Raw genomic sequence first — 18,614 nt, 5'->3', positions numbered from 1 at the left:
ATCATCGAGAATAACTCTCAGTGTATATTATAGAGAATGACACTCAGTGTATATCATAGAGAATAACTCTCAGTCTATATTATAGAGAATAACACTCAGTGTATATCATAGAGAATAACTCTCAGTCTATATTATAGAGAATAACTCTCAGTGTACATTATAGAGAATAACACTCAGTGTATATAATGGGGAATAACACCCAGTGTATATTATTGAGAATAACTCTCAGTCTATGTTATAGAGAATAACTCTCAGTGTATATTATAGAGAATGACACTCAGTGTATATCATAGAGAATAACTCTCAGTCTTTACTATAGAGAATAACACTCAGTGTACATTATAGAGAATAACACTTAGTGTATATAATGGGGAATAACACCCAGTGTATATTATTGAGAATAACTCTCAGTCTATGTTATAGAGAATAACTCTCAGTGTATATTATAGAGAATGACACTCAGTGTATATCATGGAGAATAACTCTCAGTCTATATTATGGAGAATAACACTCAGTGTATATCATAGAGAATAACTCTCAGTCTATATTGTAGAGAATAACACTCAGTGTACATTATAGAGAATAACACTCAGTGTATATTATGGAGAATAACACCCAGTGTATATTATTGAGAATAACTCTCAGTCTATATTATCGAGAATAACTCTCAGTGTATATTAATAAGAATAACATCCAGTGTATATTATAGAGAATCACACTCAGTATATATTATGGAGAATTACACCCAGTGTATATTATCGAGAATAACACTCAGGGTATATTATAGAGAATAACACCCAGTGTATATTACAGAGAATAACACCCAGTGTATATTATAGAGAATAACACTCTGTGTATGTTATAGTGAATAACTCTCAGTGTATATTATAGAGAATAACACTCTGTGTATATTATAGAGAATAACAATCAGTCAATATTATGGAGAATAATACCCAGTGTACATTATGGAGAATAACTCTCAGTGTATGTTATAGAGAATAACTCTCAGTGAATGTTGTAGAGAATAACACTCAGTGTATATTACGGAAACTAACTCTCAGTGTATATTATAGAGAATAATACCCAGTGTATATTATAGAGAATAATACCCAGTGTATATTATAGAGAATAGCACTCAGTGTATATTATAGAGAATAATACCCAGTGTATATTATAGAGAATAACACCAAGTGTATATTATAGAGAGTAATACCCAGTGTATATTATGGAGAATAACACTCAGTGTATATTATAGAGAATAACACTCAGTGTATATCATAGAGAATAACTCTCAGTATATATTATCGTGAATAACTCTCAGTGTATATTATCGAGAATAACTCTCAGTGTATATTAATAAGAATAACATCCAGTGTATATTATAGAGAATCACACTCAGTGTATATTATGGAGAATAACACCCAGTGTATATTATCGAGAATAATTCTCAGTGTATATTATAGAGAATAACTCTCAGTGTATATTATAGATAATAAGTCTCAGTGTATATTATGGAGAATAACACCCAGTGTATATTCTTGAGAATAACACCCAGTGTATATTATATAGAATAACACTCAGTGTATATTGTCAAGAATAAGTCTCAGTGTATATTATAGAGAATAACTCTCAGTGTATGTTTTAGAGAATAACTCTCAGTGTATGTTGTAGAGAATAACACTCACTGTATATTACGGAACCTAACTCTCAGTATATATTATAGAGAATAATTCTTAGTGTATATTATAGAGAATAATACCCAGTGTATATTATAGAGAATAACACTCAGTGTATATTATAGAGAATAACACTCAGTGTATATTATAGAGAATAACAACAAGATGTATATCATAGAGAGTAATACCCAGTGTATATTATGGCGAATAACACTCAGTGTATATTATAGGGAATAACACTCAGTGTATATCATAGAGAATAACTCTCAGTGTATATTATAGAGAATGACACTCAGTGTATATCATAGAGAATAACTCTCAGTCTATATTATAGAGAATAACACTCAGTGTATATCATAGAGAATAACTCTCAGTCTATATTATAGAGAATAACTCTCAGTGAACATTATAGAGAATAACACTCAGTGTATATAATGGGGAATAACACCCAGTGTATATTATTGAGAATAACTCTCAGTCTATGTTATAGAGAATAACTCTCAGTGTATATTATAGAGAATGACACTCAGTGTATATCATAGAGAATAACTCTCAGTCTTTACTATAGAGAATAACACTCAGTGTACATTATAGAGACTAACACTCAGTGTATATAATGGGGAATAACACCCAGTGTATATTATTGAGAATAACTCTCAGTCTATGTTATAGAGAATAACTCTCAGTGTATATTATAGAGAATGACACTCAGTGTATATCATGGAGAATATCTCTCAGTCTATATTATGGAGAATAACACTCAGTGTATATCATAGAGAATAACTCTCAGTCTATATTGTAGAGAATAACACTCAGTGTACATTATAGAGAATAACACTCAGTGTATATTATGGAGAATAACACCCAGTGTATATTATTGAAAATAACTCTCAGTCTATATTATCGAGAATAACTCTCAGTGTATATTAATAAGAATAACATCCAGTGTATATTATAGAGAATCACACTCAGTATATATTATGGAGAATTACACCCAGTGTATATTATCGAGAATAACTCTCAGTGTATATTATAGAGAATAAGTCTCAGTATATATTATGGAGAATAACACCCAGTGTATATTATAGAGAATAACTCTCAGTGTATATTATAGAGAATAAGTCTCAGTGTATGTTATGGAGAATAACACCCAGTGTATATTCTCGGGAATAACACCCAATGTATATTATATAGAATAACACTCAGTGTATATTGTCGAGAATAAGTCTCAGTGTAAATTAGAGAGAATAAAACTCTGTGTACATTATGATGAATAACTCTCAATCCCTGTGCATATTAAAGAAAATGTTAGTTCCTATGCATGATATAGAGGAGAATGAACCCTGCAAATATTATAGAACATTGCCAGTACGATGTATATAACAGGGAAGGGCACTCGATATGTAAAATGTTCTTGCACGGCAGCACAGTGGGTAGCACTGTCGCTCACAGCTCCATGGTTCCAGCTTCGATTCCCAGCTTGGGTCACTGACCTGGGGAGTCTGCACGTTCTCCCCGTGTCTGCGTGGGTTTCCTCCGGGTGCTCCGGTTTCCTCCCACAAGTCCTAAAGACATGCTTGTTAGATGATTTATCGGAAAAAGCAGCCCCTGCCTTTTTATGCAAATAGATTTTAGAGGATAGCTGCTTGAAAATATACAAATATGTATATGTAACTTTAGAAGACTTGCACACAAGCAGTGCTACTGTCAGAGAGATGACTAAGGTCAACAATCAATATGTGTCATCTATCTCCACTCGAACTTGTTACCATAAACTCTGGGGTCTGAGCAGAAATAATTTGTCAAAATTACGTGAAGATCCCTCACAATGTGGACCACTTTCTGTTATCCTGGCATTGTCAGGTTTACTGACAGTGATGTCCTGTAACCCACCTAAGCCTTGACTTTTCCTTTTCACAGTCAGCCTCTCCCAGATGTCTCAGAGATTCCCTCTGCAACCTGCCTGGATGGCCATATCTACAAATTCCGTACCACAAACCTACTGCAGATCACACAGGCTGCGGAGAATCTCAAACACGAAGATGGGCTGGAGTTGGGATTAATCCTGGACCTGGCTGAGGATTGGCTGGTTCGACTGAAGTCCATGGCAGAGGAGGTGATGATGCCTTTTCAGTAGCTGAACCCTTGGACTTTACTGAAATTCAACATTGAACATAATGGTCCCACCCGTACTGTAGAGAACAGTGCTTGGAGTGAGATCGTCAAATTCACTCTGCACTGTTCCCTGATAAATACTCCAGGACAGGTACAGCACAGGGTTAGATACAGAATAAAGCTCCTTCTACACTGTCTCCATCAAACACTCCCAGGACAGGTACAGCACAGGGTTACATATAGAGTAAAGATCCCTCTACACTGTCCCCATCAAACACTCCCAGGACAGGTACAGCACAGGGTTAGATGTAGAGTAAAGCTCCCTCTACATTGTCCCCATCAAACACTCCCAGGACAGGCTCTGCATGGGGTTAGACACAGAATAAAGCTCCCTCTGCACTGTCCCATCAAACACTCCCAGTAGAGGCACAGCACAGGGTTAGATACAGAGTAAAGCTCCCTCTATACTGTCCCACCAAACACTCCCTGGACAGATACAGCACGGGGTTAGATACAGAGTAAAGCTCGCTCTACATTGTCCCCATCAAACACTCCCAGGACAGTTTCAGCATGGGGTTAGATCCAGCTCCCTTTACACTATACCCATCAAACACTCCCAGGACAGGTACAGCACAGTGTTAGAATCAGAGTAAAGCTCCCTCTACACTGTCCCATCAATCACTCCAAGGACAGGTACAGCACGGGGTTAGATACAGAGTAAAGCTCTTTCTACACTTTCCCCATCAAACACTCCCAGGACAGGTACAGCACGGGGTTAGATACAGAGTAAAGCTCCCTCTACACTGTCCCCATCAAACACTCCCAGGACAGGTACAGCACGGGGTTAGATACAGAGTAATGCTCTCTCTACATTGTCCCCATCAAACACTCCCAGGACAGGTACAGCACGGGGTTAGATACAGAGTAAAGCTCCCTCTCCACTGTCCCCATCAAACACTCCCAGGACAGGTACAACACAGGGTTAGATACAAAGTAAAGCTCCCTCTACACTGTCCCCATCAAACACTCCCAGGACAGGTACAGCACGGAGTTAGATACAGAGTAAAGCTCCCTTTACACTGTCCCCATCAAACACTCCCGGAACAGGTACAGCACGGGGTTAGATACAGAGTAAAGCTCCCTCTACACTGTCCCCATCAAACACTCCCAGGAAAAGGTTATTGAGTCAAACATGCTCTTGCATTGGGTGGCAGATGGGAGACCGGTAATTACCCCCCTGAATGCATTCCATATGATGGACAAATGTGACATTTATAGGGGTAGTTTTGAGTGATGCCCATTTTAATCACCCTCTTAAACATCCGCAGCCTGCCCAGCCTTCGAGAAGGTGCAAAGTCATGGCAGAAGCACTACATCTGTGAAAGTTCCCTCCTCTCACACCTCTGCCCCTTCCTGCATACTCATTGTTGCTTGATTTGTTTGGTCCATTGACAGCACTTACCTGTGTTTCACTGACAGCCCCAGAACAGTTTGCCTGACATTGTGATCTGGATGCTGCAAGGAAACCGGCGCACAGCATATCACCGAATTCCTGCTCATGAGGTTCTCTACTCCAGGAGGAGTCCTCTTTCCTCTGGTAAAAACTGTGGGACACTTCAGACCATATTTTTGAAGGTGAGAAGCTGGGGGGACTGTCCATATTGAGTGATCAAGTGTAGTGGATCCAGTGGTGCAGAGTTAGTGAGATGAAAGCGAAACCAGCTGGGACCACTTGAATAACAAGATGTTAGCACTGGTTAGTGGTTAGCACTGGCACTGGTTAGCACTGGCAGTGGTTAGCACTGGTTAGCACGGGCACTGGTTAGCACTGGCAGTGGTTAGCACTGTTTAGTGGTTAGCACTGGCACTGGTTAGCACTGGTAAGTGGTTAACACTGGTTAGTGGTTAGCACTGGTTCATGGTTAGCACTGGCACTGATTCACACTGGTAAGTGGTTAGCACTGTCAGTGGTTAGCACTGGTTAGTGGTTAGAACTGGCAGTGATTAGCGCTGGTAAGTGGTTAGCACTGGTAAGTGGTTAACACTGGTTAGTGGTTAGCACTGGTAAGTGGTTAGCACTGGTTAGTGGTTAGCACTTGCACTGATTAGCACTGGTAAGTTGTTAACATTGATAGTGGTTGGCACTGGCTAGTGGTGAGCACTGGCAGTGGTTAGCACTGGTTAATGGTTAGCACTGGCAGTGGCTAGCACTGGTTAGTGGTGAGCACTGGTAGAGGTTTACACTGGTTAATGGTTAGCACTGGCAGTGGCTAGCACTGGTTAGAGGTTAGCACTGGCAGTGGTTAGCACTCATTAATGGTTAGGACTGGCAGTGGTGAGCACTGGTTAGTGGTTAGCACTGGCAGTGGTTAGCACTGGTTAGTGGTTAGCACTGGCACTGGTTAGCACTGGTTAGTGGTGAGCACTAACAGTGGTTAGCATTGGTTAATGGTTAGCACTGGCAGTGGTTAGCACTGCGGCCTCACAGCTCCAGGGACCCCGGTTTGATTCCGACCTCAGGTGACTGTCTGTGTGGAGTTTGCAGTTTCTCCCCGTGTGAGCGTGGCTTTCCTCCGGGTGCTCTGGTTTACCCCCCACAGTCCAAAGATGTGCAGGTTAGGTGGATTGACCACGCTAAATTTCCCTTGGGTTGGGGTTGCAGGGATAGGGCAGGTGACTGGGTTTAGGTAGGGTGCTGTTTCAAAGGGTCAGTGTAGTCTTGGTGGGCTGAATGGCCTCCTTCAGTAGGGATTCTATGATTCTATCATTTTGTGATTTTATGATTCCAGGATTCTAGGATTCTATGATCTATTGAGATGCCAGCAGTAACCCAGTGAGAAACATGCTGGGTCAGAAGGTTGTGTAGCACATGGACAGTGCCACATTGTCCGAGGTGCCATTTTAGATATGAAAGCATAACCCTGTCCACGGTTTAAAAGATTACACGAAATAGTCTTGGGGATGAGTGAGGTGGGGGACGTGGTGTTCTCCCTGGAGTTGTTTATAACACTGATTCCCTCAGCCAATCTTGCAATAAAATGCTTGAATTATTGTGATGCGCATATTGCGTATCTGATATTAATTCCCAATTTGTTGTCAAACAGGGCTCTGAGATAGAGCAGGGAATGGGACTGATTGGAATATTCTACAGCGAACCATCTATTCAGGATAGGGAGATAATTCACTGACTTCCCCCTGGTAGTGGACCCTGCTTTTTCTGTCTAGTCACCTCCCTGAGCAGTTTCAGGGAGAGGGCCGGCTTCACGAGGTGTTCAGACTGTGCCGTATCTATTGGAATCAGCGAGTCTCAACAGCGGTGGTCTTCGCTGTGTCGTTGTTTTCACTTGTGCATCGAGTTCCATCACCTCTCCTTCTTCCGCAGCATCCACGGAATGAGTCAAAGTTTGATAAGATCCCAGCCCAGCTACGAGTGCGTATCTGGTTTGGAATGGCAGCGGATAACAAGGAGTTTAAAGAGTTCACTGAGGGAAAGCTGTCCGTCTTTGCCGAAACTGTGAGTTACACTGATATCCGAGATGCTCCTGTGTTATTAAATAATGTACACTTCAGAGTCCCATGTTATTAAATAATGTACACTTCAGAGTCCCATGTGATTAAATAATGTACACTTCAGAGTCCCATGTTACTAAAGGATGTACACTTCAAAGACTCCTGTTACTAAATAATGTATCCTTCAGAGTCCTGTGTTACTAAATAATGTACACTTCAGAGTCCTGTGTTATTAAATAATGTATCCTTCAGAGTCCTGTGTTACTAAATAATGAACACTTCAGAGTCCTGTGTTATTAAATAATGTATCCTTCAGAGTCCTGTGTTACTAAATAATGTATCCTTCAGAGTCCTGTGTTACTAAATAATGGATCTTTAAGAGTCCGGTGTTACTAAATAATTCATCCTTCAGAGTCCTGTGTTACTAAATAATGAACACTTCAGAGTCCTGTGTTATTAAATAATGTATCCTTCAGAGTCCTGTGTTACTAAATAATGTACACTTCAGAGTCCTGTGTTACTAAATAATGTATCCTTCAGAGTCCTGTGTTACTAAATAATGTATCTTTAAGAGTCCTGTGTTACTAAATAATTCATCCTTCAGAGTCCTGTGTTATTATATAATGTATCCTTCAGAGTCCTGTGTTACTAAATAATGTATCCTTCAGAGTCCTGTGTAACTAAATAATGTATCCTTCAGAGTCCTGTGTTACTAAATAATGAACACTTCAGAGTCCTGTGTTATTAAATAATGTTTCCTTCAGAGTCCTGTGTTACTAAATAATGTATCCTTCAGAGTCCTGTGTTACTAAATAATGTATCCTTCAGAGTCCTGTGTTACTAAATAATGTACACTTCAGAGTCCTGTGTTACTAAATAATGTATCCTTCAGAGTCCTGTGTAACTAAATAATGTACACTTCAGAGTCCTGTGTTACTAAATAATGTACACTTCAGAGTCCTGTGTTACTAAATAATGTATCCTTCAGAGTCCTGTGTTACTAAATAATGTACACTTCAGAGTCCTGTGTTACTAAATAATTCATCCTTCAGAGTCCTGTGTTATTAAATAATGTATCCTTCAGAGTCCTGTGTTACTAAATAATGTATCCTTCAGAGTCCTGTGTTATTAAATAATGTATCCTTCAGAGTCCTGTGTTATTAAATAATGTATCCTTCATAGTCCTGTGTTACTAAATAATTCATCCTTCAGAGTCCTGTGTTATTAAATAATGTATCCTTCAGAGTTCTGTTACTAAATGAAGCATCCTTCAGAGTCGTGTGTTATGAAATAATGTATCCGTCAGAGTCCTGTGTTATTAAATAATGTATCCTTCAGAGTCCTGTGTTATTAAATAATGTTTCCTTCAGAGTCCTGTGTTACTAAATAATGTATCCTTCAGAGTCCTGTGTTACTAAATAATGAACAATTCAGAGTCCTGTGTTATTAAATAATGTTTCCTTCAGAGTCCTGTGTTATTAAATAATGTATCCTTCAGAGTCCTGTGTTACTAAATAATGTATCCTTCAGAGTCCTGTGTTACTAAATAATGTCCACTTCAGAGTCCTGTGTTACTAAATAATGTATCCTTCAGAGTCCTGTGTAACTAAATAATGTACACTTCAGAGTCCTGTGTTACTAAATAATGTACACTTCAGAGTCCTGTGTTACTAAATAATGTATCCTTCAGAGTCCTGTGTTACTAAATAATGTACACTTCAGAGTCCTGTGTTACTAAATAATTCATCCTTCAGAGTCCTGTGTTATTAAATAATGTATCCTTCAGAGTCCTGTGTTACTAAATAATGTATCCTTCAGAGTCCTGTGTTATTAAATAATGTATCCTTCAGAGTCCTGTGTTATTAAATAATGTATCCTTCATAGTCCTGTGTTACTAAATAATTCATCCTTCAGAGTCCTGTGTTATTAAATAATGTATCCTTCAGAGTTCTGTTACTAAATGAAGCATCCTTCAGAGTCGTGTGTTATGAAATAATGTATCCGTCAGAGTCCTGTGTTATTAAATAATGTATCCTTCAGAGTCCTGTGTAACTAAATAATGTATCCTTCAGAGTCCTGTGTAACTAAATAATGTATCCTTCAGAGTCCTGTGTTACTAAATAATGTACACTTCAGATATGTCCTAAAGTGGCCCGATTACAGTAAATGGTTATTCTGGTGTGAACCTGATTGGTAAATGGTCTAGAATGACTTACCATAGTATATGCGGAGTTCTAGAGTGACCTGGGGATAGTAAATGCTGCAGTCCATAGTGGCTTTGCTTAGTGAGTGTTCACACACCGATCCCACGCCAAGTTCCTTCGACATTTGTGTCAGTATCTTTGTGTTATGATCCATTTCTTTGATAACGGTTGATGCCTTCTTGTTTGAATGTGTTGGACTGCATTATGGCTAATGAAGCCACGTTTATTACCGCAGTATGAAAACCAGACCAAGTTGGCTCTCGTGGGCAACTGGGGAACTACAGGCCTCACCTACCCGAAATACACAGATGTTACTGGAAAGATCAAGCTCCCCAAAGATTCCTTTCAGTCTTCCCCAGGCTGGTCTTGGGCTGGGGACTGGTTCATCTGTCCTGAGAAAACGTGAGTGGATATTTGTTTTTTACTCGTTCAAGGCATGTGGGGCTCGCTGGCCAGGCCTACATTCGCCCATCACCCATTCCCGGCGCCGAGGAAGGTGGTGGTGGATTGAAACTGTGGCAAAGGACATGGAAGGGATTAATTTACGAGACAAGGTACCTCCATGTTCTGCACTGTGAAACCTTAATGAAACTCTCACATGTAATAAGAAAGAACAGAGAGAGGTATTACCCACGATACTTTCTTCTCCCTCATAACCTTTGAGGCATCTGAAAGAGCTTTGGTAAGACCACACCTGGGGTAATGTGGTCTCCTTATTGAAGGAAGATTATATTTGTTATTGAGGCGGCTCTGGGTCACTATCTGTGTGGAGTTTGCACATTCTCCCCGTGTTTGCGTGGGTTTCGCCCCCACAACCCAAAGATGTGCAGGCTAGGTGGATTGGCTGCGCTAAATTGCCCCTTAATTGGAAAAAAAATGAATTGGGTACTCTAAATTAAAAAAATATATATTTTGGTATTGAGGGAGTGCGCGAACGTTCACCAGGCTGAATCTTGGGATGGCGGAAATGTCCTGAGATATCGAACAGACCGTGCCTGTATTCTCTGGAATGAGAGGTGGTCTCTTGAGGTGTACAGCATTCGTACAATATTCAGCAGGGTGGATGCAGGAAGGATGTTTTCCCTGGTTGGGGGGCTGGGTATGGAACCAGGGGACAAATCTCAGAATCAGGGTTAGGCCAGTTCGGACTGAGACGAGGAGGAATTTCTTCACTCAGAAGGTGGTGAATCTCTCCCCCAGTGGTTACGGAGGTTCAGTCAATGAATATTCCCAACACGGAGATCTAGATGTTAAAGATGAGCTGGATTCTCCGCTGCCCACCACCGGATGCGGCGATCCCACTGCGGCAGAGAATCCAGCATCGGGAAAAAAACCGGACTCGCCGTCCCATTTCCGATGCTGAGCCCCAGCTGCCGGCTGCATCGAGGCTCCCGCTTCGTTCCAGCCAGAGGATAAGAATATCCCCGGGTCGGAACCCACCCCGGCCCCTTCCAGGACAGCCCCTGCACACTCACCTGCCAGGTCCCGCTGTGTGGGACTGGGCCTGACTCGTCGGCCACTCGGCCCATCGGGGACTCCGGGTTGGGGGGGGGGGGGGGCCCGCTGTCAACGTCCCCGACCGGCGTGGCGGCCATGCTGCCCGCGCCTGAAAAACGGCGCCGGAGAATAGGGAGGGCGGCGGGGCAGGATTCTCGCCCGGGGAGACTCCGACCTGGTGGCGGTTCGGAGAATCCCGCCCAATGTGCCAGCCACGTTTCCGTGGCAGCACTTTCACTCCGAGTCAGATGATTGTGGATTTGAGTCCAGTTTGGGCACAGAAATCCAGGCTGATGCTCCAGGGCAGCACGGAGGCCATGCTGCTCTGCTAGGGGTGCCATCACTCAAATGAGATATTTGATCATTGGCACAGTCGGATCTCTCAGGTGAATGAGACAGAATCCGCGAGCTATTTTGATGAAGAGTAGGGCTCTCCTCAGTATCCTGACCACTATTAATCACTCAACACCTGAAAAAACAACCCAGGTGCGATCTAGCCGTGTTGATCCTGAAACGCAGCATGGCTCGGCTGGTGGATGCCGAGATATTCCTCTTCTGGGATCTAACCGGCTCGCCACTCCTCGTGAGATATAACACGATCTTGCGAGACGTCGCGGCATGAATCCCGCATATTGTGGGTGAGATCACTTTTAGCAAACCTGAATATTAAAATGAGACAGCTCGCCTCACTCTGTATGCATTCCCGAGATCTAGCCAAGGTGATGGGAACTAACCCCTTGCCTCGGAGATCTTGGGCCAGCACTGTTCAGCACTGGTCCCAACAAATGGTGACCAGACAGGACGGCACACCTGAGGGTCTCCCAGGGGATTGGAGGCTCCCAGGTGCTGGCCCTCTGGGCAGGGTGGTGCCCTGGCACTGCTGACGTCAGGCTGACACCCTGGCACTGCCAGGTGGGTGCCAGCCTGGCGCTGCCATGCTGCCCAGGTGGCACTGTCAGTTAGCAAGGGCATTTCCAGGGATGCTAGGCTGGCAGTGCCAAGCTCACATTTTCCCCACGCCGGGGATAGGGCCCCAGGGTTGCCCTGCGTGGGGGCAGGAGGCCCTGGTATCGGTGAGTTGGGGCTTTGGGGGGGGTTCGGGGTTGCCGGGGGGGAGGGTCAAGAGATCCCATTTTTAAATGGCGTCCCGATCTCCTTCTGTACTGAGGAGTTCTGGTGAGCGGAGCTTCTCAGTACGTCCTCGTTACCCTGACATTCCCCGCTGACGCCCCGTATTTACCCGAATGGGTGGTCAGTGGAGTGATGTTAACCAGCGTTCCGAGCGCTGATATACACCTGGTTAAACATGCTCACTACGGGACTCTGTTCCCATTCAGGTAAATCACTCCCTCTATCTGGTTATTATATTCCTGTTGTGGGATCTTGCTGTGCATCAATTAGCCGCTGCACGTGCAGTGACAGCCCTTGCTTGTGAAAGTACCAGAGATGGACAAGTACTTTCTGTCCAGTCAGTGAGCTCTGGGATCACCCCAAACAGGCATTTATCAGCTGCATCACCATCATCCCAAAGTCATCCTGACTCCCAAGAGATCCTGCTAATCTCTGCCCAAGAAAACTAGTCAACCACCAGTCACCAGTCAATGGCAAAGTAGGCAGCTGGCCTGAACAAGCTCAGCTGACACGAGCTCTAGGAAGGGAAGCCTGTGTGACCCGGACAGGGTGGTGTCGTGGTTTCGTTGCTGGACGCGTTATCTGGATTTATAAATGGTGTGTTTGTTGCAGTTTTCAGCTTGGCCTGGCGATATATGGCCCTTCATTGGTGTTGTAGCGTGAGGAAGTGTGAAATGACAACGGTGATTTATTAACAAAGTGTATATTACAGATCACATAACTCAAACACAGGACTTGTCCCCTCGACTCTCAGGCTTAGCTGTTGATACCCAGCTACCCCAGTCCTGGCACCCCATAGGCTCAGGTCCACATGCATTCCGTCTCCATAGTGTTATGGGCCAGGGTTTAGAGAACCCCAAAGTGTATCATGGAGTTCACCTGACCCACAACTTTTACTAGATTGTGGTATGGGGAGCACACGGCCCACTCTACAGGTGTGGTACAGCAGAAATGGAAAAGTATTTTTAAAAGCAAAACAATGTTTATTCTATGAACTCGAGTTAACCTTTTTAAAACATAAAGTGAACATCTTAGCAACCATTAATTCAAATACAACCCCCAAAGAATACAACACTAAGTAATCCTTACTTTTAACATTCATAAGACTTAAAAAAAATACCTTTTAACAGAAGCACATCAGGTTTACATTCACGACTGAAAACAGTTAGAATTCTGAATTCACCAAATGATCAAGAGATAGTCTTTTCATGGCAGAGAGAACACCTGCTTTGTCTGGCTCCAGCTCCAACTCGGAACCAAAAAAAACACAGACACACCCAAGCTTTTCTCAAAGTGAAACTAAAAAGCAGAGCCAGAGCTCAGCTCCACCCACACTCTGACATCACTGCAGTAACATGAGCAGCCAAACATTTCTTAAAGTGACATTCTCATGACAATAGGATCCGGATGGTTCACGTGGCCAGCGAAGGGTCACACCTTAAAGGGTCACGCCTTAAAGGGGTCACGGCTGAAAGGGGCCACACTATCACAGTTGGCATGGTAACCCTCAACCGTTTGTGTATGCGTAACAGCCTTTGGCCGTGGCTAGCGGTTTGAATGAGGTGGAGGGACCCATTTAATGCATTTCCGGGAATTCTCACTTACAGCTTGCTCTACGATGTCGATGCCGGTCACATGACCTTTGTCGAGGAAGCGTTTGAGAACCAAGTCCGGTTGCCAGGGGGTCAGTGGATTCAAATGACCGAGGCCTACACTGATATTGTAAGTACCTTCATAGATTGATACCGCACCCATGGATGCCATTCGTCCCACTGTGTCCGTGTTGGCTCGTTGAGTGAGCTGCCCATAGTCCCAATACCCCTCACTCATAACATCATTTCTTTCAGGTATTTTTCAAATTCTCTCTCCCTTCGAGGGTTACCATTGAATCTGTACCAAGCACCTCATAATAACAATCATAATCTTTTATTGTCACAAGTATGGAGTCACTGTGAAAAGCCCCTAGTCGCCACATTCCGGCACCTGTTAGGGTAAGCTGGTACGGGAATTGAACCCGCGCTGCTGGCCTCGTTCTGCATCACAAACCAGCTGTCTAGCCCACTGAGCTAAACCAGCCCCTCATCTGGCAGTGCATTCCGAACCCTGACCACTCATTGACTAAAGAGACCCTCCCTCATTGCCACCCCTGCTTCCTTTTTCTGTTGCCCTTAAATCATGCCCTCTGCTTAATGATTCTTCAACCATTGTCAACAACCTTTCTCCATTGACCCGACCTAAACCCGTCATGACTTCAAACATCTCCATCACGTCTCCTTTTTACTTTCTGTGTTCAAAGAAGGATATTCCCTCCCAACACCCATTTCTCCAGTCTGTCCCAGTAACTAGTCCTTCGCTCCGGAACCATCTTAGTCACTCTCCTCTACACTCTTTCCAAAACCTTGACATCCCTTCCCAAGGTCTGATGCCCCAGAACCGGGCACAATTCTCCAGCCGGGGCAAGAGGCAATGTTTTAGAAAGGGTAAACATAACTTTCTTCCTTTTGTATATTTTGCCTTTATCCATAAATCCCACATACTTTATTAGCTACTTTGTTGACCTTGACGGTTCTGCTCATAAGCACAGGAGGAGTTCAATTAGCTCATTCGGTTGGACAGCTGGTTCATGATACAGAGCAAGTCTTACAGCGCGGGTTCAATCCCCGTACTGACTGGGGTTACTCACCGCCTTCTCCACCTCGCCCCTCGCCGGAGGTGTGGTGATCCTCGGGTTAAATCTCCACCAGTCAGCTCTCCTCCTCGAAGGGGAAAGCAGTCTATGGTCATCTCGGTCTATGGTTTTTACTTGGGACTTTCACTTTCAAACATAAGGACGTCGTAGATTTACAGAACAAAGGAGGCTATTGGGCCAGAGGACCCCAAGGTGATTGAGCAGAAGTGGGCCATTTGGCCCATCGAATCTGCTCGGCCATTCCAATGAGATCATGGCTGATCTGAAATGATAATCCTCAACTCCACTTTCCCGCCTTATCCCCATAACCCTCGATTCCCTTACTGGTTAAACATCTGACTATCTCAGCCTGGAACACACTTAGTGACCCAGCCTCTACAGCTCTCTGCGGTAAAGAATTCCACAGATTCACTGCCCTCTGAGTGAAGAAATTCCTCCTCATCTCTGTCTTAAACGGGGTGCCGATCCCACCCATCCCATCTTGTCCATGCTCGGCAACACTGAGCCTTCAACCTAATCCCACTTCCCTGTCCTGTAGGTTAGTGGCACCTCAAGTTCATATCAATACGGTGAGGGTTTCTGCCTCTACCCTTTCAGACAGTGAGTTCCAGACCCCAACACCCCCTGGGTGAAACTATTTCTCCCCCCACCTCCCCCCCCAGCTCACGAGGTGAGGCAAAATAAGGTAACAAGGCACAAAGCAGATTTCTCTCCTGTTCTCATCGGTGATGCTGCCCGAATCACCTGCTATTTAACCCGTTCTTTATAAGATGTGACCTGCTCCCTGATCAAGGGACTTTGGAAACACAGACCAGAATTCTGCGGGACTGCCCGACAGCAGGAGAATCCCGATGGTCCGTCAAGCCTGTTGGCAGTCTCCCAGCTCGCCCCTCCGTCCCTGACGTGTTTCCCAATGTCCCCAACGAGATTGCTGCCAGGACCTGGTGGGAGAATGCTGATAGCTCATCGAGCTGTTTGGAATGTAATTTACAGGAAGGACACCTGATTCACCTGCCTCCTACCTCCTGCCACCTGATTCACCTGCCACCTGATTCACCTGCCACCTGCCACTTGATTCACCTGCCTCCTGCCACCTGATTCACTTTCCTCCTGATTCACCTGCCACCTGCCACCTGATTCACCTGCCTCCTGATTCACCTGCCACCTGATTCACCTTCCTCCTGCCACCTGATTCACCTGCCACCTGCCACCTGATTCACCTGCCACCTGCCAACTGATTCACCTGCCACCTGCCACCTGATTCACCTGCCTCCTGCCACCTGATTCACCTGCCACCTGATTCACCTGCCACCTGCCACCTGATTCACCTGCCTCCTGCCACCTGGTTCACCTGCCTCCAGCCACCTGATTCACCTGCCTCCTGCCACCTGATTCACCTGCCAACTGATTCACCTGCCACCTGATTCACCTGCCTCCTGCCACCTGATTCACCTGCCACCTGATTCACCTGCCTCCTGATTCACCTGCCTCCTGCCACTTGATTCACCTGCCTCCTGCCACCTGATTCACCTGCCACCTGCCACCTGATTCACCTGCCTCCTGCCACCTGATTCACCTGCCACCTGCCACTTGATTCACCTGCCTCCTGATTCACCTGCCTCCTGCCACCTGATTCACCTGCCTCCTGCCACCTGATTCACCTGCCACCTGATTCACCTGCCACCTGCCACCTGATTCACCTTCCTCCTGATTCACCTGCCACCTGATTCACCTGCCTCCTGCCATTTGATTCACCTGCCTCCTGCCACCTGATTCACCTGCCTCCTGCCACCTGATTCACCTGCCTCCTGCCAGCTGATTCACCTGCCTCCTGCCAACTGATTCACCTGCCACCAGATTCACCTGCCACCTGATTCACCTGCCACCTGATTCACCTGCCTCCTGCCACCTGATTCACCTGCCAGCTGATTCACCTGCCTCCTGCCACCTGATTCACCTGCCACCTGATTCACCTGCCTCCCGTCACCTGATTCACCTGCCTCCTGCCAGCTGATTCACCTGCCTCCCGCCACCTGGTTCACCTGCCTCCTGGGCTGCACACCGTCCAGCCGAGATTCCCGCTGGCATGCATTGATGCAAGTCCTGAGAGACGGGGACCTGGCAGCTTGCAGTCCGAACGGTGGCAAGCGGGTGACTACCCTCCCTACACTTGCCTCCAGGGTGCCGAGGGCGGTCCTTCGCGGAAGATGGGGTCAGGTGGCTTGTACTTTGATTTTTGATACTGGCTGACTGTTTACAGGGTTTGGGGGCTGCAGGTGGAGAGATCAGTCAAAAGACCCCCACCGCAGGAAAGACTCCTTACCCGAGTCCCACCAGCCCAGCACATGCTCCCTGGACCGCCACCTCCCATGAAGAACCCCCCCTCCGCACCCTTGAGGCAATTGTAGGAAGGGTGATCACCCGCTTTGAACCCCTCGGACTGCAAGGTGCCAGGTTGGCACTGCCAAAGGGCGGGTCTGAAGGGAGGAATGCCGGGGGGAGGTGATGAGTTGGACTGGGTGGATGGGGGATGAACGAGTTTAGTGAGGAGTGAGGGGGATGGGAGCTGAAGGGGTGTATGAACATAAGAACATAAGAACTAGGAGCAGGAGTAGGCCATCTGGCCCCTCGAGCCTGCTCCACCATTCAATGAGATCATGGCTGATCTTTTGTGGACTCAGCTCCACTTTCCAGCCCGAACACCATAATCCTTAATCCCTTTATTCTTCAAAAAACTATCTATCTTTATCATGAAAACATTTAATGAAGGAGCCTCTACTGCTTCACTGGGCAAGGAATTCCATAGATTGACAACCCTTTGGGTGAAGAAGTTCCTCCTAAACTCAGTCCTAAATCTACTTCCCCTTATTTTGAGGCTATGCCCCCTAGTTCTGCTTTCACCCGTCAGTGGAAACAACCTGCCCGCATCTATCCTATCTATTCCCTGCATAATTTTATATGTTTCTATAAGATCCCCCCTCATCCTTCTAAATTCCAACGTGTACAGTCCCAGTCTACTCAACCTCTCCTCGTAATCCAACCCCTTCAGCTCTGGGATTAACCTAGTGAATCTCCTCTGCACACCCTCCAGTGCCAGTACGTCCTTTCTCAAGTAAGGAGACCAAAACTGAACACAATACTCCAGGTGTGGCCTCACTAACACCTTATACAATTGCAGCAGAACCTCCCTAGTCTTAAACTCCATCCCTCTAGCAATGAAGGACAAAATTCCATTTGCCTCCTTAATCACCTGTTGCACCTGAAAACCAATGTTTTGCGACTCATGCACGAGCACACCCAGGTCTCTCTGCACAGCAGCATGTTTTAATATTTTATCATTTAAATAATAGCCCATTTTGCTGTTATTCCTACCAAAATGGATAACCTCACATTTGTCAACATTGTATTCCATCTGCCAGACCCTACCCATTCACTTAGCCTATCCAAATCCCTCTGCAGACTTCCAGTATCCTCTGCACTTTTTGCTTAACCACTTATCTTAGTGTCGTCTGCAAACTTGGACACATTGCCCTTGGTCCCCAACTCCAAATCATCTATGTAAATTGTGAACAGTTGTGGGCCCAACTCTGGTCCCTGAGGGACACCACTACCTACTGATTGCCAATCAGAGAAACACCCATTAATCCCCACTCTTTGCTTTCTATTAATTAACCAATCCTCTATCCATGCTACTACTTTCCCCTTAATGCCATGCATCTTTATCTTATGCAACAACCTTTTGTGTGGCACCTTGTCAAAGGCTTTTTGGAAATCCAGATATACCACATCCAT

The 18,614-nt window shown here is 45.0% G+C and overlaps 1 protein-coding gene across 1 annotated transcript in view; it reads left to right on the top strand.

The window, feature by feature from the left end:
* Positions 1-18,614, top strand: part of dysf (dysferlin, limb girdle muscular dystrophy 2B (autosomal recessive)) — a 427,787-nt gene that overhangs the window by 239,058 nt on the left and 170,115 nt on the right. The window contains exons 22-26 of the mRNA XM_072497740.1: positions 3,597-3,792; positions 5,271-5,426; positions 7,174-7,305; positions 9,741-9,907; positions 13,741-13,855. Coding sequence (XP_072353841.1) covers positions 3,597-3,792; positions 5,271-5,426; positions 7,174-7,305; positions 9,741-9,907; positions 13,741-13,855 — 766 coding nt within the window. The remainder of the gene's footprint in view (positions 1-3,596; positions 3,793-5,270; positions 5,427-7,173; positions 7,306-9,740; positions 9,908-13,740; positions 13,856-18,614) is intronic.

Source organism: Scyliorhinus torazame, chromosome 3 (genome assembly GCF_047496885.1).
Source record: "Scyliorhinus torazame isolate Kashiwa2021f chromosome 3, sScyTor2.1, whole genome shotgun sequence".
Lineage (NCBI taxonomy): Eukaryota > Metazoa > Chordata > Chondrichthyes > Carcharhiniformes > Scyliorhinidae > Scyliorhinus > Scyliorhinus torazame.
Note: the sequence above shows the minus strand (reverse complement) of the source record. Positions and strands in the feature narration are given on the sequence as shown.